Below are 27,783 nucleotides of genomic sequence, written 5' to 3'. Positions count from 1 at the left end.
GCAACATGTTGGGTCACGCCCCCACCAACAGTGCAAGACATTATGTGCCTGCATAACGTGCCTGCATTCTGACAGCACTTAATGGAGACTAGCAGCTAACCACTGGATACCACTGTAACAGGTGAGTGAGTTGGTGATACTTGAAAGCATAATTGAAATGATAAGATCATATAGTTATCTTCTCACTCAGTTTAATGTGTAAGAATGTGTACATAGAGGAAGGGTGGCAAAGTGAGTTGAGTTGGGCTGCTGCGTGCTGCTGTTATTTTTGCAAACTTGTATGATTATCTCTGGCTAGCGAGCTAGCGCTAGCTAGCTTAAGTCAATTCCAATGTGTCACTTAGGGCCGTTACATAGTCAACGCGAGCGACGCGCTCCCTTTCATAGTCAAAACAGTGGATGCAAGCAGACGCAAGCATCACGACCGATGCGTGAAATGCAGTACACCACTCACGCAACAGGGGATAGTAGAGTCATAGCACTGAACGCCCGTCTATTTCGCTTCAAAAGCTCGTTTTCGCTTTGGACGAGCGAATGGATTCAAAATGTTCAAGCGTCGAACAAGACGCGAATTTGACGCTCTATTCGCGTTTGGTGTAAACGCAGCATAATAACAGGCTGCGATGTCAAGATTGCAATGCTGGAATGTGTGTGTCAGAGAGAGAGAGGCGCGGGCGCGATCGAACAGTGGAAACATAAAAACATACTCCGTCATTTTGCTCATACAGGACATCATTAAAACTGCAAAGTGTTTAGCCTATTTATATTTATGTAAAACACAACATTGTACTTTTGTCAAACTGTAAACTTTTGTCAAACTGTAACCTGTCAAATTTCAGATGGCACTTAGAGGCTTTTGCATCTGAACTCTTCATATATATATATATATATATATATATGAAGAGTTCAGATGCAAAAGCCTCTAAGTGCCATCTGAAATTTTCTTCTAGAATGATCATTTTGATCAAGCTCATATATTTAAGTTCAGTAATTTCACTTAAATGGCAATGAAGATGACCTATGAATTGTCATTTAAGTGAAATCACTGAACTTAAAAATATGAGCTTGATAAAAATGATCATTCTAGAAGAAAATTTCAGATGGCACTTAGAGGCTTTTGCATATGAACTCTTGATATATATATATATATATATATATATATATATATATATATATATATATATATATTTAAAAAAAGTTATGTTGCCTCTGCTAATCATATCATAATTTCAATTATTATAGTTTCACAAAAATAGCTTTTATTTCAACTCACTAGGTCTCCTGACCCTCTGTAGCCTAATATGTTTCATTTACATTCATTTAGCAGACACTTTTATCCAAAGCCACTTACAACAAGAGAATAACATTCAGATACTGTTCTCATACTGTTCACATGAGCATATCAAACTTTTTTACCTGGGGCCGTATTCACAAAGAATCTTATAAGAAGCTACAAGTAGCTCCTAACTGGCGAATTTAAGAGAAACTCCTAAAAATAATGGGCGTGTCACTCATAACTTTAGACTCCTGTGTTTTACTAAGAGTAATTCACAAAGCATTTTAGCCCTAAAAGTAGCACATATGTCTGGGACAGCTTAGAAGAAGAAACAAATTAATTTACCTCTTGTCTATACAAACGTGACTTCAGATTCGTTTAAAAAACTCTCTCGTCCTTCTCGGTAGCACGTCTTCTCACAAGCAAACACCTGTCACTCATCATCAGGCAATCACCGTGATCTGATATATATGAATCTGTCAATAATAATAATATCATCATCATATTATTATTATTATTATTAATGTTGACCTGGTTTAACTAACTTTTATGTGATAGCCCTATATAGGTGTGCCTAACCCTATGCCTATCTCTGGGTTCCTGGCTTAGAAAAAGATCTGCACTAAAGCAGATTGTGTGTAGTAGGCTATAGCTTAATTTTGCGCCGATTTGTCAATTGGTTATGTTGCCCCCCCCAAAACATTACATCCTGGGAACCCAATCATTCTAAGGTTATAAGAACATAACGGTTCACGGTTCAGGTCTTTATACACCACTGAAAACATAGTTATGGATCTTATATTGCATTTCCGTCAATAGATCCTCATAATATGACACATTGCACCTTTAAAGATCGGATGGGGGGCCCATACATACCTTCGCCTTGGGCCCCCAATTTGCTAAATCCGCCACTGACTGTAATGCGGTTTAAAAAAAAAAATGTATATAAGAAAGACATGTTGGTGAATTAATTATAATAATGATTGTTAGATACAGAATACAATATTAGGCGTTAATGTTTGTTTTTAAAGCACTACATGATCAAGCTCCTGGGTATATAAAGGACATGTTAATTCCTTATCAGTCCCAACGTCACCTTAGCTCCTCTCAGAACATGCTTCTAACTGTCCCACTGTCTCGCTTGAGGCGTAGTGGAGATTGCGCTTTTTCTGTTGCGGCTCCTGCACTTTGTAATGTGTTGCCATTATCTTTAAAATCCTTGTCAGGCATGGATATTTTTTAAAAAGGAATTGAAGACTTATTTATTTTATCAAGCTTTTGGCGTTTGATTAGGTCTGAGAACTGTGAGTGATTTGTTGTTTGATTCTCTTGGTGTCCTGTTTTAATGTAAATTAATGTTTGTATGTATTTTAGAGTTATTGATTACTTATGGACAGCACTTTGGCCCATTCTAATGGTTTTGAAAGTGCTTTATAAATAAAAGTTGAGTTGAGTTGAGTAGAGAGGAGAGGCATGTTTGTTTATGTGTTTTACCACACAGGCACTGTTATTAAAGTCATCTTTCAGCATAACCAGATTTGAGTGGAAAATCCTTGATTAACATCAAAACAAAACAACGCAGAGGAACAACCGCTACATTAACTCAAACCAATATTATCTTCCTACACTTTACTTGATGTACATTTTGTTAAGAAAACAGATAGATGATCATACAAATTCATGTAGCCTATTAAAGTCATTAGAGCATAATGATTTATTAACTGCTTTCACAGACTGCTAATGTTGGGTTGTGATGTTGTATTCTTTGCATAGGAACCATGGATCCAAAGCAAATGCTGAATTACGTGAAATCTCCTCCAAAAACTAGTACAGCTTGCCTTGGTATGAGAGTTTTACAATTGTTACTTCTGCACTTAATGAACATAAAGTATACTGACTCTAGCTAATTTTGGACTGATTTGTATTTCAGTGATTTCAAAACTACTCTTACTGGCTATTCCCATTGCTCAGATTGCAATAGGTGCGTTGCAGTGAATGTGAGTAGGCTACTGTATTTTATTCCTTTCCCATACCTTCAGTTATTTAAGGTGCTGTTGTGTTGCCTATATCATCACAGGTGCCGTTTATCTCAAAGACTGTCCCCAGCAGCACTATATCCCAGTCTATGTGCTGGTATCTGGAGTGTTTAGTTTGTTTCTGGCTTTGCTGTCTTGTCTTCCCTGCGCCAGAGAGACGGAGGAGGGAAATCATACTTCGCTCAGCCGCGTCTGCACTGTGTGGAACACTCTGGTTTCTACCTTCTTGTTCTGCTGGCTGATCAGTGGTAAGATTGGGTGGCGTATGTGGGAGTTAGAGGTCATTTAATGTGTTCATAGGTCTCTGAAAGCTTCTGTGCATTGTTCAGTTAATCCATTACAAAGGCACTTGCCAAACACTTTTGTGTGTGGGTCTGCCTGATATTTGGGTGTGAATATGAACTTTTGTTCTGTAAAATATCTCAGACAATGTCTGTTTAATAGGCTATGCTAAAAAAAAACGATATTTAATTTTGAACAAATAATATTTAATTGTGTTTGTGGTGTTTTTTATAGATTTGAATTTTTACTTTAACAATTAAAGTCTTTAATAAAGACTTTAACAATTAACATTGATTAACTTAAAGGGGCTATATGTAAGAATGTTCATGTCTTAATCACTTTTTTTTTTTATTGCCAATGTGTGCATATCTTGTAACAAAACTTGAAAAACGAGACCTTCCCCAACTTCTAGGTTGTCTATGAAACCCTGTAGACTGATTTTTATGTGAAGGACTCGGGAGGTTTTTCCCGGGGAAATCAAAAGGATGTGACGTTTCCGCTCCCGAGAGCCTCTCTTCCGTTCAATGACACATGAAGCGAATGCTTATACAATGTTCAGGATAATGCTGAAAGAGCCATTCTGTACAGTAATATCAATGTGTCATTCAAAGAAAAGTGATTAATTCAAACTATAGTCTCACAATACCATCTATATACTGTAGTCTATAGTCTCAAATATACTATCATAACTGTGTTATTTTAATTACCTCATCTATTGTCATGATGCCGGTGAATTGCAGAGCTGGTGCAAACATATCCACATCGCTACGATCAGATGCTTTCTGAACTGCTGCTTTCTCACCATTGTCATTTTTGTTGTGCGTTTTTGTTATTGATATATCACAGCACATATTTACATATTCATCTAAACGTCACTCTCAGCGGTGTGGATGTTTGTTAAAGGTGCTTTAAACGATGTCACAGGTTTTTTTAGCCCAAAAATGTTTTTGTCACATACAGCAAAGTCTCCTCACTATCCGCTAGCTGCCCGTCCACAGCTGTACAAAACTGAACACACTGTAAAAAAACGCGATCTCTGTAGACAGCCCAGGCTCCACAAACGGCAAGAAAAACAAACTGGCCCAGCCTGGACCACGAAACATAACAAACAGTGTTCCAGCCAATAACCGACAAGAATGATTTGGGGTTGGGGGGTTAGTGCGCGTGCACATGAAGGGGGGGTGTGGAGAGTGGAGGAGAGAGAAGCATGAAGAGGGAAGTTAGCTAGAGGAGAGATGTCCTAGACAACGACTAACGTTAAAAATGTATATTCTTGAGAATTTTGATATGGCCGCCACACGGCCAAAGAGACGACGTTCCGATGAACAACTAACAAAGAAGAGGGAAAAGGAGAAGGAACGTGCAAAGTCCTGAATTTACATTGGAAAAGCGTTAAAAAGGTGGAGAGAACTCCACCGGCAGAAGGACTTCCAATCCGACATTCAGGTGGCTCTGTTTTTGCTGGACAGGTGGGTAAATCCAGTTTGTTTTTTTCTAAATGGTTCATGACTGCTTCAGGAAGCACGGGAGGGGGAGGAGGGAGGTCGAGCTAGCCTCCGTTTTGTTTGACAATACTTTGAACGTCAACAAGAAGTGACTTCACCCAACATCGCTTAGAGCACCTTTAACAGTATATCGCTGCAAAAGTATTTCCAACTTCTTTTGACTTGAAAAGAACTTTGTCGTGAGTACATCGAGGCCGTGAATCACGTTCAGTCTGTTTTACATTACGTGTGCACGAGTGCGAGCACGAGAAATAAGTTGCTGGCTGCAGTTCACGTAACGGCCACCGGTGTCACCAATAAACAAGGGTTTCTGAATTCTACATATAGTCCCTTTTAGTATTTAATTCATTACAAAATTATTAAAGGTAAAAAAATATATGTGATTGAATGTTTTTTTTTTAAAGTTAAAATTGTAAACATAGTCAGTTGAAGTTAAGTTGCCTTTATTTATTGTGCTTTATACAACTGCGATTGTTTCAAAGCATCAGGTTGTTTCAAAGTAACAGGATCAGTGAAGCCTGTTTCATCAAATAGCTAATGTCATCAAATCGTAAATCTAAAATAAATTATATTTCTGAAATATATATATATGTATATATATATATATATATATATTTGTTTTGTTTTGTTTTGTTTTTTTAACAGGCAGTGTGTGGATTTACTCTATTTACCCTCCTAACTACAACCAAGACGTGGCTGGAGATCCCTACTGTAATAAGACCCTCTACTTGTTTGCATTCTGGACCACCACTCTGGGATACATTCTGTTAGGGTTGGGGCTGTTGATCGGATGCTGTTCTTGTATCTGTACTTGCATTCGTGGAATAGCAAAAGATTAGCAAAAACTGTGGGTCATCTTAAAGGTGCAGTAAGTGATATCTGAGAAACTGTTGATATTTGAAATCAGCCCAAACAAACACACCCCTCACTTCATTGCTACACACCCAAAATGCACACGCAATGTAAGAGTGGATGTCTCTTTCTCATAGCTGAAGCGAAGCAAAATAATGCTTTGCGAAAGTGGCGTCTCCAGCGCTGGAAAGCTTTTCTAATATTAACGCGGGTCCTAAAGCTCTTACCTGATCATAACACTTCTTTTCCCAGTGATATCCCTCTGAGCTTTCCTCTTTTGTAAAGTCTCTCAGCCATCTCTCTTTCTACAGTCTTTCTTCAAATCCCTCACGAGTGGACACGCCCCCCACTGCTGATTGGCTCACTCTCTCTCTCCTCCCCATCATGAGTGGGCACGCCCCCTACTGCAGATTGGCTCTCTCTCGCTCTCTCCTCCCCATCATGAGTGGGCACGCCCCCTACTGCTGATTGGCTCACTCACTCTCTCTCTCCTCCCCATCAGGAGTGGGCACGCTCCTGTTGTGGCAAAAATTCTCATTAAACAATCATCACTGCGTAAGAGACACTCTGAAATCAAATGATCATTAAAAAGTATTTTATTCTTGCAAGAAGGCCCAGTTGCCACACAGAAGTCACAAGTACAGACTGTGGAACAAGTGCGACGACGAGAGGGAGGGCAGAGGAGTCTTTATACTGCTTTCAAGGTCTTCTGCTTACAGGCCCTTATCTAAACAAGGAGAGGCTTCCCTGCTAGTTTTCTGATACTGCTAAGTTTTGTTCTTACAAACTCACAAGTTCTAAATTGGGCGACCTCTGACCCTAGAAATCAGAGGTCCCTTCTCATTCTGCCGCCTCCTGACGTCCCACCTGTTACCCAGCATTAAGAGAAACACATACACGTCAGTTTTACCACGTAGACCACGTATAGAAGGTAATTTCAATGTTTTACTGAAAGTCAATAAAAATCAATACTGCAAATCAATGAAAATCTAAATTTCCCATAACACCCCCTACTGCCGATTGGCTCTCTCTCGCTCTCTCCTCCCCCATCATGAGTTGACACACCCCCTACTGTTGATTGGCTCTCTCTCTCCTCCCCCATCATGATTGGACACGCCCTCTACTGCTGATTGGCTACAAATGCGTTGTGCTGCTCGGTCCAATCCGCTTTCTCAGAAATTGCTTTATGCACCTTTAATAGATATTGAAGACAGGGCTCTTGATGGTTTTGGGGGATAAACTCAACTGAACTCTGTGTATTAAGTAACACATTTAAAACAAATATTGAATTGTATTTGAAATAATTGGGTTTTGGGAACATTGTAAGAATTGACAGTAAAAAGAGAATGAATGTTATTGTCTTTTTTTGCTTACAAATGAATGGTGATTTTAAATAATAATAATCCAAAATTAAATCTCCTTAATACCTTAGTAACTATTTTGAAACAGGATATTCTTTGAGCTACTAGTTTCAACAAAGTAACATCATCTTTATAAAACACTATATTTTAGCCACCCATGCAGAAAGTGTTTTTTTTATTATTCTGTTCAATTTTACAAAAATAACATGGAAACAGAGAGAAAGAGTGGTTAAGAAAACAAATATGTGAAAAATGCATTGCAGTCTCAGTTCAACAGTTATAACTCAAGTGCAGAGCTTTATTTTCATAAAAGGATCCAGTCACTCACCCACCTGACATTATCAAACCAGAAAGAAATGAAAATAATTGCACAGAACTGCATTACAAACCAACAAGACTCAATCAACTGTCTTTAAACAACTGAACAGGGAATGAATAACAAGTGAACTCAATGGAGAGCGAGAAACAGTTCAATATACAAGGAGACAATGACCTCTGGCGTTCAGGCAGTGACATGACAGCCTCCTTAGTCCTTTGCTACAGTTTAGCCAATTATTTCCTTTGCTAGGCTACATTTGACAACATTGTAATTCAATTTACAAAACTCAATTTTGTAATTGTAAAAAACATTTTTTTGTTGTTGGTCTTAACAGTATAATAAAGCCACCCAATTATAATAGGCTACTTGAGAGGTTAACAGTGTTAGACATAACTTAAAGCCCCACTATGTAGGATTTCCGTTTTGGTCAAACAACGACCCCTAGAGTCGCTGTGGACTACTTGTATTTAACGTTACTGTCGTAAATACCACTCACGCAGAGCAGTCTCTTCACTCACGGCCTGATTCCCTCCCCCCTGTATACCGGTCCCCGTTCAGTCGGATAGAAGCTGTAACGAGTGGAAATAAGGTGTGGCCCCTTTAAGAGCTGCGCGCGCCCTGTTTAACTTTCGGCAGTCTGTATTGTATGTGCGCCTCGAACACCCCGTAAGCGGGTTGTTTCTGTTTGACGCTCATTCTTGTCCTATTTTTGTCTATCAAGTAATGCTGTGGACGGTAGAACGTGTGACAGACAGTTACACGAGTTCGATTGGGGAATAAACACAACGCGTTACAAATCGTCGGACATCGAACAAGCACAGCTAGCCTCCGAAGATGTCTACTAATCCATCAACAAGAACGCCAGGTGCTTGTCCGAGTGATATACAATATAAGCAATATACTTACAAGTCCAACAGCATGTGAGGACGTGTTGGGGGAAGTGAGGTAGCCTATGCGGTAAAGCAGTCGAATTTTGTAGTTCTTCTTTTTGTGCGCGGGTGTTACTACCCGAACCCCGAAGTTTAAAAGTAGCCTACGATTAAAAACTATACAAACCCCGTCAGGCTATGGCAGACGTGTCATTCAACCTATTTTAAGTCGATGTACCATCGTAAGGGTTTTGGAAATATATTATGAAGGTTGAAAAGTTACTTAGTGTTACTTTAAGGCAAAATATCACATCTAACAAGTAAAACTGATAGGCGAGTAACCTTCATTACTATAAATTTAAACTTAAACATTATTTAAGTTGAAGTTAAGAAAGGGTCATCATAAGACAATATTGTGGCATATGCAAGCTGTAGACATGTGCTTCCCACTGGAAATGTCATTTCTCATTTTGAGGAGAAAGCAGAAGAATAGACTTGAAAAATGTTGTCACGTTGGAAAAGGAGACTTACATAATATTTACATAATATATTTAATGTTTGTAACATTATACATATCTTTACTGTCACATGATCAATTTAATGCGTTCTTGCTGAGTAAAAGAATGCCTTTAAAAAGAAAAAATCTTACTGAGCCCCAAACTTATGCATTGTAGTGTGTTGTTATTTCCGTTGCTGGTATTAGGAAAGATTGTCTCGAGGTGCTGTTTTTATAGTAAACTGCATTAATACATTGATCCAATTGGTTTGGTTAAGCAGTGAGTAATTAAAATATTTCCTTTGCATTTAAATGAGCACTTCAGAAAGGTGTGGTCCACGGCGGAAACATGCTGTAACAACATTACGCCAGAGTTTGATTTAGGAAATATTAGAAATTACTCTCAATAAGACAGACGGATAACAGAAGAATTTTTCTTTTTGAAGTTATGAGGTGAACACTAGAGCATATTCGGCTGTCATGATCACATTTAGGCTGTTTTAACCGTCATAGGAGACGCAAGAGGAAGCTTTTCTGGTGAGACTCTTAATGATAATCTTAGATCCTTGTACTCCGCGTTGTTTAATGTCTTATACACTTTTACGATGTGTTATTTAACTTCTTTTTAAACTTAAAGCAGTAATTGTATATTCATCAACAATGATATTCTGAGGATGGACAATTCAAAGCCATCACCATTTTTGACATCACTGTTCGGTAAGAATCGTATTAACAATCATGTTAAGAATGTGTTACTTTTTTTTAAATCTATGTTAAGCTAATATATACGTTTTACAAATGTCCTGGTTTCACTGTATACTTGGCGAATTGTGTAAACATATTCTTGTCTGAGTAATCTTTATATTTTTCAGTGATACTGACTATTGTTGTACTGGCGGCTTTAATTGCAGCAATTGGAATAGGTAAATCATGTATTTTTACCTCATTATTCACTGTTTCTCTGCTAGAAACATTGCAAACAAATAACGTGGACGTAATAATGCATTCCAGTGTAATATTGACAGAAACATTCACATGCTTTGTTGTACACTGCTCTTCTCCAAAGACTGAGGAATTTTATGTTTGACTTTTTTTAGGGGCCTACTTTCTGAGAGACTGTCCTGTCCAGCCTTACATCCCAGTCTACCTTAGTATTTGGTGTATTTGTTTTGCTTGTTCCGATAGTGAGCCTAGGCTTGTTCTATGGTCTGCTTGCAAAAGACACCTTTGAAATGCTGCTGTTGTCTCTGCTGGTCATCTCCGTCAGCTTCGTCCTCTACCTGTTTGTTGTCTGCTGGTTCATTACAGGTGAGTGGTAGTGAATTTGTCAAATGGGAATTACAGAGGGAGGGGTGAAGATATTTTATAGAAAGAACAATGAAGAAATGTACGTGAAAGGGTCAAACTTTCTCTGGAGATATAAAAGGTAAAGCTCTAGTATATGTGACCCCGGATCACAAAACCAGTTTTGGCAATAGCCAACAACACATTGTATGGGTCAAAATGATCGATTTTTCTTTTATGCCAAAAATCATTAGGATATTAAGCAAAGATCATGTTCCATGAAGAAATGTTGTAAATTTTTTTAACCATAAATATATAAAACATTTATTTCTGTGAGTGAGTGCAGCACAATCGCGAACATAAATGTACAACTTTAAAGGCGATTTTCTCAATGTTTAGATTTTTTTGCACCCTCAGATTCCAGATTTTCAAATAGTAGTACCGTATCTCGGCCAAATATTGTCCTAACAAACCATACATCGATGGAAAGCTTATTTATTCAACTTTCAGATGATATATAAATCTAAATTTAAAAAAAATAACCCATATGACTGGTTTTGACAATGACAATGACAATTTATTTGTATAGCACTATTAAAAACAACAGTTGTTGACCAATGTGCTTTCCACATGTAATCCATATAACGTCACAACATTGAATCACATAAATTTCACTTGAATGAATATACAACATCAGACCACCAAAAATTAAAATAATTTAAAAGCACATAGAATCACAAACATTTGTAACAAAAACAAACCAAATGTACTAATCTATTATTAACAGAAACACATTTAATCAAAGGCTTTAGAAAATAAAAAAGTTTTAAGTCTGGATTTAAAAGTAAACAGGGATGGAGCTTGTCTTAAACTAATAGGTAAAGTATTCCAAAGCCTTGGAGCAGCGACGGAAAAAGCTCGGTCTCCCCTACACTTGAGCCTCGATTTTGGGGTAGATAGCAGAGCCTGATTATTTGATCGGAGTGCTCTTGCCGGTTTGTATTCGATAATCATTTCAGAGAGATAAGTTGGTGAGATAAGTTGGTTTTGTGGTCCAGGGTCCCATACAAGCTATAATGTTGTGACAGGTTGAAGAATGTGGGGCTGCAAAGTCACAGTTAAAGGGACAGATGACAGAGTTCAAGATAAATCTTTTCATTACTACTGGAGCTGCCAGTTTGTTTCAAATGATTATTAAATAGCAAGCATAAATATGCAAAAGCAGCAGCCCTTCCTTCGCTCTCAGTGTGCGAATTCACTCACTCGTTTGCATTCACTCCTTCAAGTGAACTATACAGAGGCGGACAGAGTACACAGCTTCATTACTTGAGTAAAAGTACAGATACCCCTTGCTAAATTTGATTCAAGTACAAGTAATAGTACTACAGTCAAATGTCTACTTAAGTAAAAGTACTAAAGTACTTGTTTTTAAAAGTACTTGAGTATCAAGAGTACATGAGTACATTTTCTAAATATTGCATTACTACTGCCACAGTGCTTTCATTGGTAAACACAGCAAACACTTGAAGTGAAAACTATCATTAACTTGTTCAGAAAATTGAAATAGTCTGGCGAGGTGGGGCCACGGGGAAGACTCATGAATATTCATTAGGGAAGTCATCCCTGTCTGATGACCTACCACTCCTAAACCTACCCGTCACTGGGGGTCTTATGACCTACCTAACCCCGCCCCTAAACCTACCCGTCACTGGGGTTAAGACCAATCAGGGATGACTTCCCTAATGAATATTCATGAGTCTTCCCCTACCATCCTGGGATGGACCTGCTGCGTCTTCATCCATTGTTTCGTCCATGGTTTCATCTCTTATCTAAATCTGACAATGGAGTTGACTTTGGTGGAAAGCTGAAGGTGATTGCTGATAGGCTGTCCCAATCAGTGGCATCTGCACAATCCAATCACATTTGAGAGGGAAACAACAAATTGAGGGTTTCCGAGATGTTTCTTTTTTCCTTTTTTTCCTTTTTTTATAGAAGAAGTACCGGGTACTCACAGTTATGGATAGAAATGTAGTGGAGTAAAGAGTACAATATTTGCCTCTCAAATGTACTTGAGTAAAGTCATGAGTACTCCCCAAAAATGATACTCGAGTAAAGTACAGATCCCTCAAAATTGTACTTAAGTACTGTACTCAAGTAAATGTACTCCGTTACTGTCCGGCTCTGACTATATGACGCAGACGTCACGTTCGGCAGACGCAGACGTCACGTTCATTGAGACGAGTGCATGTTGCAAAGTCATATTAAAGAGCCGATCGGAACGCCATACAGAAGGGGTACGCCGCACCACAGACGCGTGACACCAGGGTTCGAAATGAGGGGGGTCTGGGGGGGTCCCGGACCCTCCATAAGTCATTAGGGACCCCCCATAAGAATTTATTTTTGGATTTTGGGGGGTCCCCGACAAATATATTTTAACATTAAAAATAATTGTGAAAATTATAGGTCTTTAGTGACGTTTTATATTTATAACAGTAATTCATTTATTTCCTAGCGCGAGGCAGCAGTCAGGGCAGCTATTAGCCGAGTGAGTTCCTATACAGCGTCACAGATTGTTGTTGTGGTGCTCCCGCAGACACACTGTAGCTGAACGCGGCAAAACGAAATCTCACAAAGAGTGAAATCCTGTAAGTGCTTCGATTATATTTATATCTATATAATTGCTTATAGTAAAATATTAGTAGTTCGAGTTCCTATATCAAAAGTTGCATTAACTAGATACTCAGTGTATAATGATTAGAAGAGTACGTTTGTCAACGTTTCTTGTTAGCTAAGTAGGCTATGTGTATGAAGCCAAATGATCTGCCAGCTAACAGCAGACTATGGAAGCTTGTTTCTTACCTAAAAAAAGGTAGCCTAATTCTGACTTTTTATCTCAGAATTACGTGATATAAAGTTGCAATTGCAGGTTATAAAGTCAGAATTGCGTGATATAAAGTCGCAATTGTGTGTTATTAAGTCAAAATTGCGTGATATAAAGTCGCAATTGCGTGTTATAAAGTCAGAATTTTGAGATATAAACTCGCAATTGCGAGAATTTTTTTCTCAGAATTGCATGTTTATATCTCGCAATTCTGACTTTATAATACGCATTTGGGAGATATAAAGTCAGAATTGCATGATATAAAGTCGCAGTTGTGTGTTATAAAATCCGAATTGTGAGATATAATTCTGAGGTAAAAAAAAAAAGTCTGTCTTTTTTTTCCCTTAGAATTGGACTTAAATATCTCACAATTGTTAGTTTATATCTCACAGTTCTGAGAAAAGATGTCAGAATTGCGACATATAAACTCGCAATTATGTGTTATAAAGTCAGAATTGCGTGATATAAAGTCGTAATTGCGAGAAAAAAAGTCAGAATTCTGACTTTATATGACGCAATTGCGACTTTATTTCATGCAACTCTGACCTTATATCTCTCAATTCTGACTTTATTTCTCAGAATTGCGAGATATAAAGTCAGATTTGCATGAAATAAAGTCGCAATTGCATGTTATAAAGTCAGAATTGCGAGATGTAAACTCGCAATTGTGAGATAAAAAGTCGCAATTATCTTTTAAAATGTTTTATTCAGAGTTAGAGGGTTACCTGTTAGATTATAGCCACTTCTCCAGACACCACTACAATACTGGGCCTAGCCCAAACCATGAAAAACATCCCAAGACCATTATCCCACCTTCAACACTTCAACATTGCTCCATATAATTTTGCCTACAGTATATAGCAAGGTAGTCTTCAGAATTTTTTATAATTTAATAATTACATTTTAGGGGACCCCCCAAGAGTCCTAAGTCATTTCGAACCCTGCGTGACACCAACGCGTGACTCCAACGTCGCACCACAGACGCGTGACACCAACGTGTGACTCCAACATCGCATCACAATAAAATATCTATTTTTCCCCCTAGCTTTTCTTATCTTTCCTTTGTTATCTTTCTAATCAATCATTCTTTTCTTGTATTCTGATGACATTGAAAATATCATTGATACAAATTTTGTATTGTATACAAAGTTGTGTATGTCATTAATGTCATCTCTGAATGGTTTACAAACATAGTATTTTTTTTTTTTAAATAATTCACTCACTTTCTACTGGATATGAGGACTATGCAAATTATACACCATCAAAGTCACAACTTTTTGCACAATTATTAACAACAACTTTAAAGTTGAACAGATAAATTCATTAATTGTAATCTATAAACATAATATTCTGGAATGTGTCATTCTGAGTTTTTACTTTTGAAGGTGGTAATAATTTTAATTTACACAGTTGACCATAATGGGCGAATACACAATATGAAACTATTCACGATATTGTTTACAGGAGAAGGTGACAAGAAAGTATTTTAATAGCCTATTATTTTCAAGAAATCAACAATGAAAAAATATAAGACAGGGAAATAGTCTTTTAGTCACAAAATGCGAAACAATGTAGGTTCATGTTCAAATGTTCAAAACTAGGGCTGTCAGTGTCGACTATTTTATTTATATATTTTTTGGTCATAAAGATAGATCTGAAGTGAACAATAGCCTTTAGTATGACTTAAATACATATTACAAATGAGGCAATATAATTGGTTCAAATAAAGTAGGGTATTAAAAGTAATTAATTATTTTATTTAATTTAACAACACTGTTAAAATACATGAAGAAATATATAAACAATGAACATATGTATATTATGTACAAATGCCAACAGGCATGAGGGCTGACGATAATTGTTACACTTTACATCAAGAGCAGTACTATGGTGACGCATAGCTGCTGCCACATACATATTATTTTTATTTTTTTAAAATAAATTTTATTTAATTTAATTTAAATTTAAATTTCCCCTCAATTATGTTGTAATAACGAGATCTTATGTCGTTTTAACGTCATCTTTTCTCGTAATAACGTGATCTTATGTCGTTAAAACGACATATTTTTCTCGTAATAACGAGATGTCGTTAAAAACGACATCTTTTTTGCCTTTATAAGGACTAGTCATGTACAAAATATGCCTTTATCCACATAAAATTGACAGCCTATCGCGCCTTTATCACACTTCTACGTTCAAAAAGCTTAAGCAAATAGTAACAGCCCCCAATCAGGCAAAATGAATCAATGAGGCCCTTTTTTAAAATATATTTTATATAGGCCTATAAGTTTTTTTTATATAATATATTATATATAGCCTAAGATTTATTTTTGTTAATAGGCTATATCTTCATTACCTAGAGATAATTAAACAAAAAGTAGTCAAAACACATCTAACAGAACATAGCCTAAGTTGTTTATTTTTTACAACATTGTGTTCTTATTTTGTTTAATTAACGAAATGTCAATCTTCATCTTTATAACAGAAGATACAATACAAAAATCTTCAAGAAACAGCCATATAGGCTACAATCTTCACATGTATAACGGATTGTCACCTTATAAACAGTCCTTTGTGTGGTGGAATAAGCAATGCTATGTAGAAATATATGGTTACCGGTAGTATAATTTAAACTTTATTTTATTATTTTATTTGTTCATTAAAGCATTAAAGACAGCTCAACTAATTTAATGTAAAGAGCTGGATACTAATTACTAATTAAATAATGTCAAATATTAAATGTAGGCTATTGATTAGAGTTGCCATAGACTAAAGGATTTTTCTAGACTAGCAGTCATTCATTAAGCAATTAGGTCTAATCGCACGTTTATATTCAATCCTGGGTGTATATATGGCTATAGCCTATATTCCGCGCTCAAGCGCATGCATAAAACTTGCCGCAAAGCACCGGCAAAAGTAGGCTAATGATATAATAAATGTGTCTGAAAAAAATAATGAAGCATTTTAATTGTTTATTAATGAACTAGTCTTTTCTAAATCAGTGTAGGCTGCCGACAAACATATCTACTTCTCCGCTGTAATTTAGCCTCTAGAGATGCGCCTTTCATACGGACAGGATCACATAATCAGATGGTATACCGTATTTGCTTTCGATTGGATTTTTTTTCGTTGGTGGATAACATTTTTTTATATAAACTTTATATAGATAGTTATATTTCTCATGTCTGTGAGGCTTGTCTATACACTGTTTTTCGGTTCATTTTTGAGACGCGCTCCAATTCACAGAGATCATGAAAGCGCGCCCTGTTCGTTTTCTTTTATTTTACAAAAGCACAACGTTTTCTTGTTGTTTACACAAATAAAAGTAGTTGCGACTGATGTATTATTCTTTTCTGTATGACCAGAAATGATGGAGTATTTAAGTTGTTTCCACTGTTGATACGAAAATGCGAGTGATGGCACCGGCGCGTCCATGTCATGCAGTGCGCGCTCCACACTCCGCACAAACACTCGGATATGCGCTTAATAATAGCGAACATTTATCTAGGTTGACGTTAGAGCGAGCGGCCATGCCAGACTGATAAGTCCTCTTCATGTTTAACAAATCAAATTCTGTTGCATTTTATTGCGCCAGTTTGAAAAGGACGACTGAAACACTCAGCCTATAGGCTACAGATAAACGCCCAACGCTGGTGTTTTTCTTTAAACAAATTCCTTTAGTCTTTAAAATAAATATTGCTTGTGAGCTAATTAATGCCACAATAATTTGTTTATTTTATTGGCTACTTTTATTTTAGATTTTTGTTTTGCATTACCATTTAAAGGATTTGCTGTGCACCGCAATGCCATCCTCCCATAGAAAGCCACGTTAAGAGCCACCTTTATTTTCTTTATAATAAAGGGTTTCAATCGGAAAACGCTTAACGTATAATTAAATGCATTGCGTTCATATTCTGGGCTCATCTGCTTTTCTGTATAGGATAGTATGGTTTATTAATAAGGTGTGTACAGCATTGGATCTTTATCACTGAAGTAGCCTATTAAGCCACATTAAGCTTTTTCTTTATTATAAGGGTTTTCTATGGGAGGAAAATGCTTAGCCTAATATGCAATTAAACACAATGTTCGTATTCTGGGCTCATCTGCTATTAATAAGGTGTGTACAGAATTTGATCATTTAACATGAATGTCCGTTGGGGGCTGTTATTTCTTCAGCTTTTTGAACGTATGATAAAGACATGATTGGCTATCAATTTTATGTGGATAAAGGCATATTTTGTAGCCTATACTACACACGTCCTTATAAGGCCAAGAAAATACTGTATGTCGTTTTAATGAAATAAGATCTCGTTATTACGAGAAAAATATGTCGTTAAAACGACATAAGATCTCGTTATTACGACATAATTAAGTGGAAAAAATTATATGTATGTGGCAGCAATGCGTCACCGTAGTTTTTCATAAACTTCGATTTATGAATAAAGAATTTTCCAAGCAAAATTATTAAGTTGACTATATATTCCACAGAGAAGAGCTATGTGAGAAATTATAGAATAAATGGTCTAACGTTTCCGTTTCCATAAAGCAAAAGCTGCATTTTTCGTCTACGGTATAAATTTAGAGATAATCTTGTTACAGGGGTAATAATGGTAAATAATTTTAAATGATATTTCTTTTACTTTGTTTGTAATTAAAAATGTATGTGGGTTACTCCATGCTCTATTCCAATTAATATATTCATACAAGGGGGACCATTTGTATCTGGAGGCAGGGATAGATTTTGCAAATAAAATATTTTTTATTACTTTGTTGTTAACTTTTCTGTCTAGAAAAGATAGACCATTTATTGAAACACTGCTGTAGAAAGACCAACAAGTTAGAGCCTGTTTATGGAATATTCGCTTCTTTTTTATTAAATCCATGCAATTGGGTGATGACAAATTTAAAATTAAGATAGGCTTTAATATTAAACAAAAATTCACTTTAAAGAAAAGCTTCCTACAAAACAAAACAAAAATCATGTCTCCCGATAGGCCTATAGCCTATTGCAAATCCAATCTTACTCATGCTATTCACTTTTCGTTATCAACATGGGAAAAATAACATTATATTGGGACAACGTGTGTATCAGGCGTCTTATTAGGCGACGTACTGAGGGACGACGTGTGTATCAGGCGTCTTATTAGGCGACGTACTGAGGGACGACGTGTGTATCAGGCGTCTTATTAGGCGACGTGCCTGGTTCAGACGTTATGATTTTTTTATACATTTCTCACGTACACCGTCGCCACGTCGCCGTAAGGTATACGTTACTACTGTGACGCCGCCGTGACGTCGCCGCCGGTCTGTCGTCTGACGTCTCTATCAATCCCATTCAAAAATAGACACGGATTGACGGCGACGGAAGGGTAGACTGCTCCTTCGCCTTCTTCAGGGTAGACTTAGAAAAGGCATGATCTACCCGCCATACGCTAGTGCTTTCACATATGCTGCGTTTGCAGTGTGTAACTGACCCACGACTGTACTGTACCACAAACACATACTCACTATTTGTGTTTCAAATCCAGAAGTTATCAGCAACTTTTCTTTAAAAAAAAGTTTTGTCAGCATTGCGATTCTCTTTGTACACACACTCTTTAATAGACATTCACGTTTAAACACAATTTAAACAACATATTATTCAATAGGCTACATTATATAGGTTATAGATTAATATTAAGTTGCTCAAGCAAGTGGTAAAATATTTAACCATGTACTAATATTAAAAAAGCAAACATTTTAAATTAAAACTTAAAATTGACAAAAACAGCCGACTCTCATGCCTTTTCTTTTGCATTTAAATTTTAATACAATAAATATTGCATATCACAAAGAACTTGTTTTTCCACCTCCACGAATGAGACGAGTGTTGTTCATTATGTCGCCTTGTTGAGGTAAACTGTAGTTTTCCTTGCTTTACCCTGGTCTTAAAGTAAAAAAGATGACTGTGAAAAATAGTAGTATTTAATTAAATACATTTATCTAAGTCTATTTTGACTATAGATCTCAAAACTCCTCCAGTAGCCCCTTAAATAAAAAATGAACAGTCCCTTAATGCAGTAAGTGTTTCGTCATTCAATGTCTAAAAGGAGGATGTAGATTCTGGCTGTCATTAAAAATGTTAATCAAATCAATCGATATAGTAAGCAGGGGCGGAGCTACGTGGTGGCCAGGGGGGGGCCACGGCCACCACTGGTCAAGGCTAGGCCCCCCTGCCGGCCCCCCCAACCCCCACCAACAGTGCAAGACATTATGTGCCTGCATTCTGACAGCACTTAATGGAGACTAACCACTGGATACCACTGTAACAGGTGAGTGAGTTGGTGATACTTGAAAGCATAATTGAAATGATAAGATCATATAGTTATCTTCTCACTCAGTTTAATGTGTAAGAATGTGTACATAGAGGAAGGGTGGCAAAGTGAGTTGAGTTGGGCTGCTGCGTGCTGCTGTTATTTTTGCAAACTTGTATGATTATCTCTGGCTAGCGAGCTAGCGCTTAAGTCAATTCCAATGTGTCACTTAGGGCCGTTATAGTCAACGCGAGCGACGCGCTCCCTTTTATAGTCAAAACAGTGGACGCAAGCAGACGCAAGCGTCACGACCGACGCGTGAAATGCAATACACCACTTACGCAACAGGGGATAGTAGAGTCATAGCACTGAACGCCCGTCTATTTCGCTTCAAAAGCTCGCTTTCGCTTTGGACGAGCGAATGGATTCAAAATGTTCAAGCGTCGAACAAGACGCGAATTTGACGCTCTATTCACGTTTGGTATAAACGCAGCATAATACAGGCTGCGATGTCAAGATTGCAATGCTGTAATCATGACACATCGCACTCGCACATTATTTAAGCACCCATCCCAATAACATGGATTATCAATAAGACATTATTAGTGTCCATAAGGAAGTTCAATACATTGTTTATGGCCTGACGAGCCGCGGGAAAACCGCTACTCCGAGTGACGCGGTGCGTGAGTTTTAAAATAGTAGTTTTTGACAATCAAGTGCCACCCCAAATAAAAGACTGGCCCAAGCTGGCCCCCTCAGAAATAATGTCCTGGCTGCGTACGCCCCTGATAGTAAGGGTTGGATATCAATAAACATTCAATTTGATTCAAAATTCACAAGCTGTTGATTTGATTTCAGATTTTAATTATTTCAGTTTCAGTCCATTTTTCTTATGTGATATGATATTCTTTCTCAGCTAATGCAGTAAAATGTTATAAAATATTAACTTGTTATTTTTATTATTATTATTATTATAAATTACAATATAATTTTACATTATTTAAACAAATTAACAAAAGGACCCAAACTATGCAGTTCAATTGTTCATTATTTGTTATTATAATTCAGAGAAAACTAATTTGAACGCTGACTATTGAGTTTGTGAGTCTTTTCAAACGATTCATTAAACAGACAAGAGTCAGTACTGTTCCAATTATTGGAAAACATGGATAACATGATTAATTGTGTTAATTGTTTTATTGGCTTGTTTTTTTTTTTCAATCAAATCAAATTGAAACAAAAAAGCCAACAACTTTTCTATTGGCTGTTATTGGGGGTGTGTGCAGTCTGCTGCAGCACATTAACAACCAGAGAGTGCAGCAGTCACAGTTCACTCTGCACACAGACGATAAGTAGGCTTTTGGATAAGTAATAATCAGACACGTACAATCGTTATAATACCAGTTTTTATTAAACATAAAAAATGCATAAGTGGCTCATTAAAAAACAGGCACCTTGTCCTTCACCCTCCATGCAAGCTGCCTCTGTCAAGCTCAGCGCATCTGAAGGAGGTACGATGCGACTCATTCTGGGAGGAGTATTTCTCTCAGTGTGGAAGTAGGCATACCAACCCACCTAAAAGGAGACGGATTCACAACTTGTCAGTATCTTGTCCACAATAGGGCATGGTGGTGACTCTGTTGACCAAACTGCTCCTAATCAGACTTTTAAAAGGGTAATGTTCAACATCCTTGATGGGGCTATTATGGAGATGGAGACAAGATTCTCTCAAAGAAATGTTGATTTAATGAGGGCAACATCATTTCTCCTACCAAAATCAGCGTATTTTCTTGACCCTTCTCTCCTGAAGCCACTTCAAGTGCTTGCAGGCACAGAGCAAAATAGTATGACCTTGCAAAATGAAATTGCTGTGGCAAAAGCAATGTTGCTCAGTAAACTGTCCACTGATGCAAACCTCTCTGAAGTATGCAAGTGCATTCAGCAGCACAAAGAGGCCTTCCTCATTTTGCGTAAGCTGTATGTCACAGCACTCATGATTGGTGTGTCCTCAGCTGCATGTGAAAGTTCTTTTTCTACCTTGAGCCACATTTTCACCCCTCTCTGAAGATCAATGCTGCATTCAAGGAAGAGAGATTTGGTTGTTTTGGCACAAAAAAAAAAAAAAAAAAATTCACAAAGGGTCTGGACATGAATTAATTTGTTTCTGAATTTGCCAAGACTAGCCACAGACTGGTCCTGTAGATACACTAGATGTATCAGGGACCTGATGAAATCCATGAATAAGTACTACAATTGTTCACAAAAAGGGTAAAATAATATTAATAATATATATATATACAGTGAGGAAAATAAGTATTTGAACACCCTGCTATTTTGCAAGATCTCCCACTTAGAAATCATGGAGGGGTCTGAAATTGTCATCGTAGGTGCATGTCCACTGTGAGAGACAGGAGGAGGAGAAGGAGGTTGTTCCCCAAAATCTCGCAATACATGGCCCCGGTCATCCTCTCCTTAATACAGTGCAGTCACCCTGTCCCATGTGCAGAAAAACACCCCCAAAGCATGATGCTACCACCCCCATGCTTCACAGTAGGGATGGTGTTCTTGGGATGGTACTCATCGTACTTCTTCCTCCAAACACGTTTAGTGGAATTATGACCAAAAAGTTCTATTTTGGTCTCATCTGACCACATGACTTTCTCCCATGAGTCCTCTGGATCATCCAAATGGTCATTGGCAAACTTAAGACGGGCCTTGACATGTGCTGGTTTAAGCAGGGGAACCTTCCGTGCCATGCATGATTTCAAACCATGACGTCTTAGTGTATTACCAACAGTAACCTTGGAAACGGTGGTCCCAGCTCTTTTCAGGTCATTGACCAGCTCCTCCCGTGTAGTTCTGGGCTGATTTCTCACCTTTCTTAGGATCATTGAGACCCCACGAGGTGAGATCTTGCATGGAGCCCCAGTCCGAGGGAGATTGACAGTCATGTTTAGCTTCTTCCATTTTCTAATGATTGCAGTGGACCTTTTTACACCAAGCTGCTTGGCAATTTCCCCGTAGCCCTTTCCAGCCTTGTGGAGGTGTACAATTTTGTCTCTAGTGTCTTTGGACAGCTCTTTGGTCTTGGCCATGTTAGTAGTTGGATTCTTACTGATTGTATGGGGTGGACAGGTGTCTTTATGCAGCTAACGACCTCAAACAGGTGCATCTAATTTAGGATAATAAATGGAGTGGAGGTGGACATTTTAAAGGCAGACTAACAGGTCTTTGAGGGTCAGAATTCTAGCTGATAGACAGGTGTTCAAATACTTATTTGCAGCTGTATCATACAAAATAAATAGTTAAAAAATCATATATTGTGATTTCTGGATTTTTTTTTTTTGATTATGTCTCTCACAGTGGACATGCACCTACGATGACAATTTCAGACCCCTCCATGATTTCCAAGTGGGAGAACTTGCAAAATAGCAGGGTGTTCAAATACTTATTTTCCTCACTGTATATATATATATGAAGAGTTCAGATGCAAAAGCCTCTAAGTGCCATCTAAAAATTTCTTCTAGAATGATCATTTTTATCAAGCTCGTATATTTAAGTTCAGTAATTTCACTTAAATGGCAATGAAGATGACCTATGAATTGTCATTTAAGTGAAATTACTGAACTTAAAAATACGAGCTTGATAAAAATGATCATTCTAGGAGAAAATTTCAGATGGCACTTAGAGGCTTTTGCATCTGAACTCTTGAGATATATATATATATATATATATATATATATATATATATATATATATATATATATATATATATATATATATATATATATATATATATATATATATATATATATACTATATTTAAAAAAAGATTATGTTGCCTCTGCTAATCATATCATAATTTAAATTCTTATAGTTTCACAAAAATAGCTTTTATTTCAACTCACTAGGTCTCCTGACCCTCTGTAGCCTAATATGTTTCCTTTTATCTAGGCCTACTGTTTACATTTACATTCATTTAGCATCTTTCAGCATAACCAGATTTGAGTGGAAAATCCTTGATTAACATCAAAACAAAACAACGCAGAGGAACAACCGCTACATTAACTCAAACCAATATTATCTTTACACTTTACTTGATGTAAATTTTGTTAAGAAAACAGATAGATGATCATACAAATTCATGTAGCCTATTAAAGTCATTAGAGCATAATGATTTATTAACTGCTTTCACAGACTGCTAATGTTGGGTTGTGATGTTGTATGCTTTACATAGGAACCATGGATCCAAAGCAAATGCTGAATTACATGAAATCTCCACCAATAACTAGTATAGCTTCCCTTGGTATGAGAGTTTTACAATTATTACTTCTGCACTTAATGAACATAAAGTATACTGACTCTAGCTAATTTTGGACTGATTTGTATTTCAGTGATTTCAAAACTACTCTTACTGGCTATTCCCATTGCTCAGATTTCAATAGGTGCGTTGCAGTGAATGTGAGTAGGCTAATGTATTTTATTCCTTTCCCATACCTTCAGTTCTTTAAGGTGCTGTTGTGTTGCCTGTATCATCACAGGTGCCGTTTATCTCAAAGACTGTCCCCAGCAGCACTATATCCCAGTCTATGTGCTGGTATCTGGAGTGTTTAGTTTGTTTCTGGCTTTGCTGTCTTATCTTCCCTGCGCGAGGGAGACGGAGGAGGGAAATCATACTTTGCTCAGCCGCGTCTGCACTGTGTGGAACACTCTGGTTTCTACCTTCTTGTTCTGCTGGCTGATCAGTGGTAAGATTGGGTGGCGTATGTGGGAGGAAGAGGTCATTTAATGTGTTCATAGGTCTCTGAAAGCTTCTGTGCATTGTTCAGTTAATCCATTACAAAGGCACTTGCCAAACACTTTTGTGTGTGGGTCTGCCTGATATTTGGGTGTGAATATGAACTTTTGTTCTGTAAAATATCTCAGACAATGTCTGTTTAATAGGCTATGCTAAAAAAAAAACAAATAAAAAAAAACGATATTTCATTTTGAACTTATACAAATAATATTTTATTGTGTTTGTGGTGTTTTTTTAATAGATTTGAATTTTTACTTTAACAATTAAAGTCTTTAATAAAGACTTTAACAATTAACATTGATTAACTTAAAGGGGCTATATGTAAGAATGTTCATGTCTTAATCGCTTTTTTTATTTATTGCCAATGTGTGCATATCTTGTAACAAAACTTGAAAAACGAGACCTTCCCCAACTTCTAGGTTGTCTATGAAACCCTGTAGACTGATTTTTATGTGAAGGACTCGGGAGGTTTTTCCCGGGGAAATCAAAAGGATGTGACGTTTCCGCTCCCGAGAGCCTCTCTTCCGTTCAATGACACATGAAGCGAATGCTTATACAATGTTCAGGATAATGCTGAAAGAGCCATTCTGTACAGTAATATCAATGTGTCATTCAAAGAAAAGTGATTAATTCAAACTATAGTCTCACAATACCATCTATATACTGTAGTCTATAGTCTAAAATATACTTCATAATTAAACTATCATAACTGTGTTATTTTAATTACCTCATCTATTGTCATAATGCCGGTGAATTGCAGAGCTGGTGCAAACATATTCACCTCGCTACGATCAGATGCTTTCTGAACTGCTGCTTTCTCACCACTGTCATTTTTGTTGTGCGTTTTTGTTATTGATATATCACAGCACATATTTACATATTCATCTAAACGTCGCTCTCAGCAGTGTGGATGTTTGTTAAAGGTGCTCTAAACGATGTCACAGGTTTTTTTAGGCCAAAAATGTTTTTGTCACATACAGCAAACGTCTCCTCACTATCCGCTAGCTGCCCGTCCCCTGAACACACTGTAAAAAAACGTGATCTCTGTAGACACCCCAGGCTCCACAAACGGCAAGAAAAACAAACTGGCCCAGCCTGGACCACGAAACATAACAAACAGTGTTCCAACCAATAACCGACAAGAATGATTTGGGGTTGGGGGGTTAGTGCGCGTGCACATGAAGGGGGGTGTGGGGAGTGGGGGAGAAAGAAGCATGAAGAGGGAAGTTAGCTAGAGGAGAGATGTCCTAGACAACGACAACAACTAACGTTAAAAATGTATATTCTTGAGAATTTTGATATGGCCGACACACGACCAAAGAGACGACGTTCCGATGAACAAATAACAAAGAAGAGGGAAAAGGAGAAGGAACGTGCAAAGTCCTGAATTTACATCGGAAAAGCGTTAAAAAGGTGGAGAGAACTCCACCGGCAGAAGGACTTCCAATCCGACATTCAGGTGGCTCTGTTTTTGCTGGACAGGTGGGTAAATCCAGTTTGTTTTTTCTAAATGGTTCATGACTGTTTCAGGAAGCACAGGAGGGGGAGGAGGGAGGTCGAGCTAGCCGCCGTTTTGTTTGACAATACTTTGAACGTCAACAAGAAGTGACTTCACCCAACATCGCTTAGAGCACCTTTAACAGTATATCGCTGCAAAAGTATTTCCAACTTCTTTTGACTTGAAAAGAACTTTGCCGTGAGTACATTGAGGCCGTGATTCACGTTCAGTCTCTTATACATTACGTGTGCACGAGTGCGAGCACGAGAAATAAGTTGCTGGCTGCAGTTCACGCAACGGCCACCGGTGTCACCAAAAAACAAGGGTTTCTGAATTCTACATATAGTCCCTTTTAGTATTTAATTCATTACAAAATTATTAAAGGTAAAAAAAATATATGTGATTGAATGTTTTTTTTTTAAAGTTAAAATTGTAACCATAGTCAGTTGAAGTCAGGTTGCCTTTATTTATTGTGCTTTATACAACTGTGATTGTTTCAAAGCATCAGGTTGTTTCAAAGTAACAGAATCAGTGAAGCCTGTTTCATCAAATAGCCAATGTCATCAAATCGTAATCTAAAATAAATTATATTTCTGAAATATATATATATATATGTATATATATATATATGTATATATATATATATATATATATATATATATATATATATATTTGTTTTGTTTTGTTTTGTTTTGTTTTTTTAACAGGCAGTGTGTGGATTTACTCTATTTACCCTCCTAACTACAACCAAACCGTGGCTGGAGATCCCTACTGTAATAAGACCCTCTACTTGTTTGCATTCTGGACCACCACTCTGGGATACATTATGTTAGGGTTGGGGCTGTTGATCGGATGCTGTTATTTTATCTGTACTTGCATTTGTGGAATAGCAAAAGATTAGCAAAAACTGTGGGTCATCTTAAAGGTGCAGTAAGCGATATCTAAGAAACTGTTGATATTGGAAATCTTCCTCACTCTCTCTCTCCTACCCCCTCATGAGTGGACACGCCCCCTACTTTAGATTGGCTCTCTCTCGCTCTGTCCTCCCCATCATGAGTGGACACGCCCCCTACTTTAGATTGGCTCTCTCTCGCTCTGTCCTCCCCATCATGAGTGGACACGCCCCCTACTGCTGATTGGCTCTCTCTCGCTCTGTCCTCCCCATCAGGAGTGGGCACGCCCCTGTTGTGGCAAAAATTCTCATTAAACAATCATCACTGCGTAAGAGACACTCTGAAATCAAATGATCATTAAAAAGTATTTTATTCTTGCAAGAAGGCCCAGTTGCCACACAGAAGTCACAAGTACAGTCTGTGGAACAAGTGCGACGACGAGAGGGAGGGCAGAGGAGTCTTTATACTGCTTTCAAGGTCTTCTGCTTACAGGCCCTTATCTAAACAAGGAGAGGCTTCCCTGCTAGTTTTCTGATACTGCTAAGTTTTGTTCTTACAAACTCACAAGTTCTAAATTGGGCGACCTCTGACCCTAGAAATCAGAGGTCCCTTCTCATTCTGCCGCCTCCTGACGTCCCACCTGTTACCCAGCATTAAGAGAAACACATACACGTCAGTTTTACCACGTAGACCACGTATAGAAGGTCATTTCAATGTTTTACTGAAAGTCAAAAGTAAAAAAATACTGCAAATCAATGAAAATCAAAATTTCCCATAACACCCCCTACTGCCGATTGGCTCTCTCTCGCTCTCTCCTCCCCCATCATGAGTTGACACACCCCCTACTGCTGATTGGCTCTCTCTCTCCTCCCCCATCATGATTGGACACGCCCTCTACTGCTGATTGGCTACAAATGCGTTGTGCTGCTCGGTCCAATCCGCTTTCTCAGAAATTGCTTTATGCACCTTTAATAGATATTGAAGACAGGGCTCTTGATGGTTTTGGGGGATAAACTCAACTGAACTCTGTGTATTAAGTAACACATTTAAAACAAATATTGAATTGTATTTGAAATAATTGGGTTTTTGGAACATTGTAAGAATTGACAGTAAAAAGAGAATGAATGTTATTGTCTTTTT

The 27,783-nt window shown here is 37.5% G+C and overlaps 1 protein-coding gene across 1 annotated transcript; it reads left to right on the top strand.

Moving 5' to 3' along the window:
* Positions 1–27,767, top strand: LOC311287440 (uncharacterized protein). The gene is made up of 10 exons (XM_084404309.1): positions 1–121; positions 3,050–3,118; positions 3,207–3,257; positions 3,354–3,560; positions 5,745–5,926; positions 19,454–19,472; positions 23,692–23,760; positions 23,849–23,899; positions 23,996–24,202; positions 26,458–27,767. Exons 2-10 carry the CDS (start codon positions 3,055–3,057, stop codon positions 26,649–26,651), a joined length of 1,044 nt encoding a protein of 347 aa, XP_084260435.1. The 5' UTR covers positions 1–121; positions 3,050–3,054; the 3' UTR covers positions 26,652–27,767.
* Positions 27,768–27,783: the final 16 nt, after the last annotated feature.

Source organism: Rutilus rutilus, assembly GCF_951802725.1.
Source record: "Rutilus rutilus genome assembly, chromosome: 3".
Classification (NCBI taxonomy): domain Eukaryota; kingdom Metazoa; phylum Chordata; class Actinopteri; order Cypriniformes; family Leuciscidae; genus Rutilus; species Rutilus rutilus.
This window is presented reverse-complemented; position numbering and strand designations above follow the sequence as displayed.

Excerpts from the sequence above, each read along its gene's own strand:
- LOC311287440 (XM_084404309.1), top strand. The coding sequence starts at position 3,055 with ATGGATCCAAAGCAAATGCTGAATTACGTGAAATCTCCTCCAAAAACT. Across the intron at positions 3,258-3,353 it reads CATTGCTCAGATTGCAATAG|GTGCCGTTTATCTCAAAGAC; the intron begins GTGCGTTGCAGT and ends ATATCATCACAG. Across the intron at positions 23,761-23,848 it reads AACTAGTATAGCTTCCCTTG|TGATTTCAAAACTACTCTTA; the intron begins GTATGAGAGTTT and ends TTTGTATTTCAG.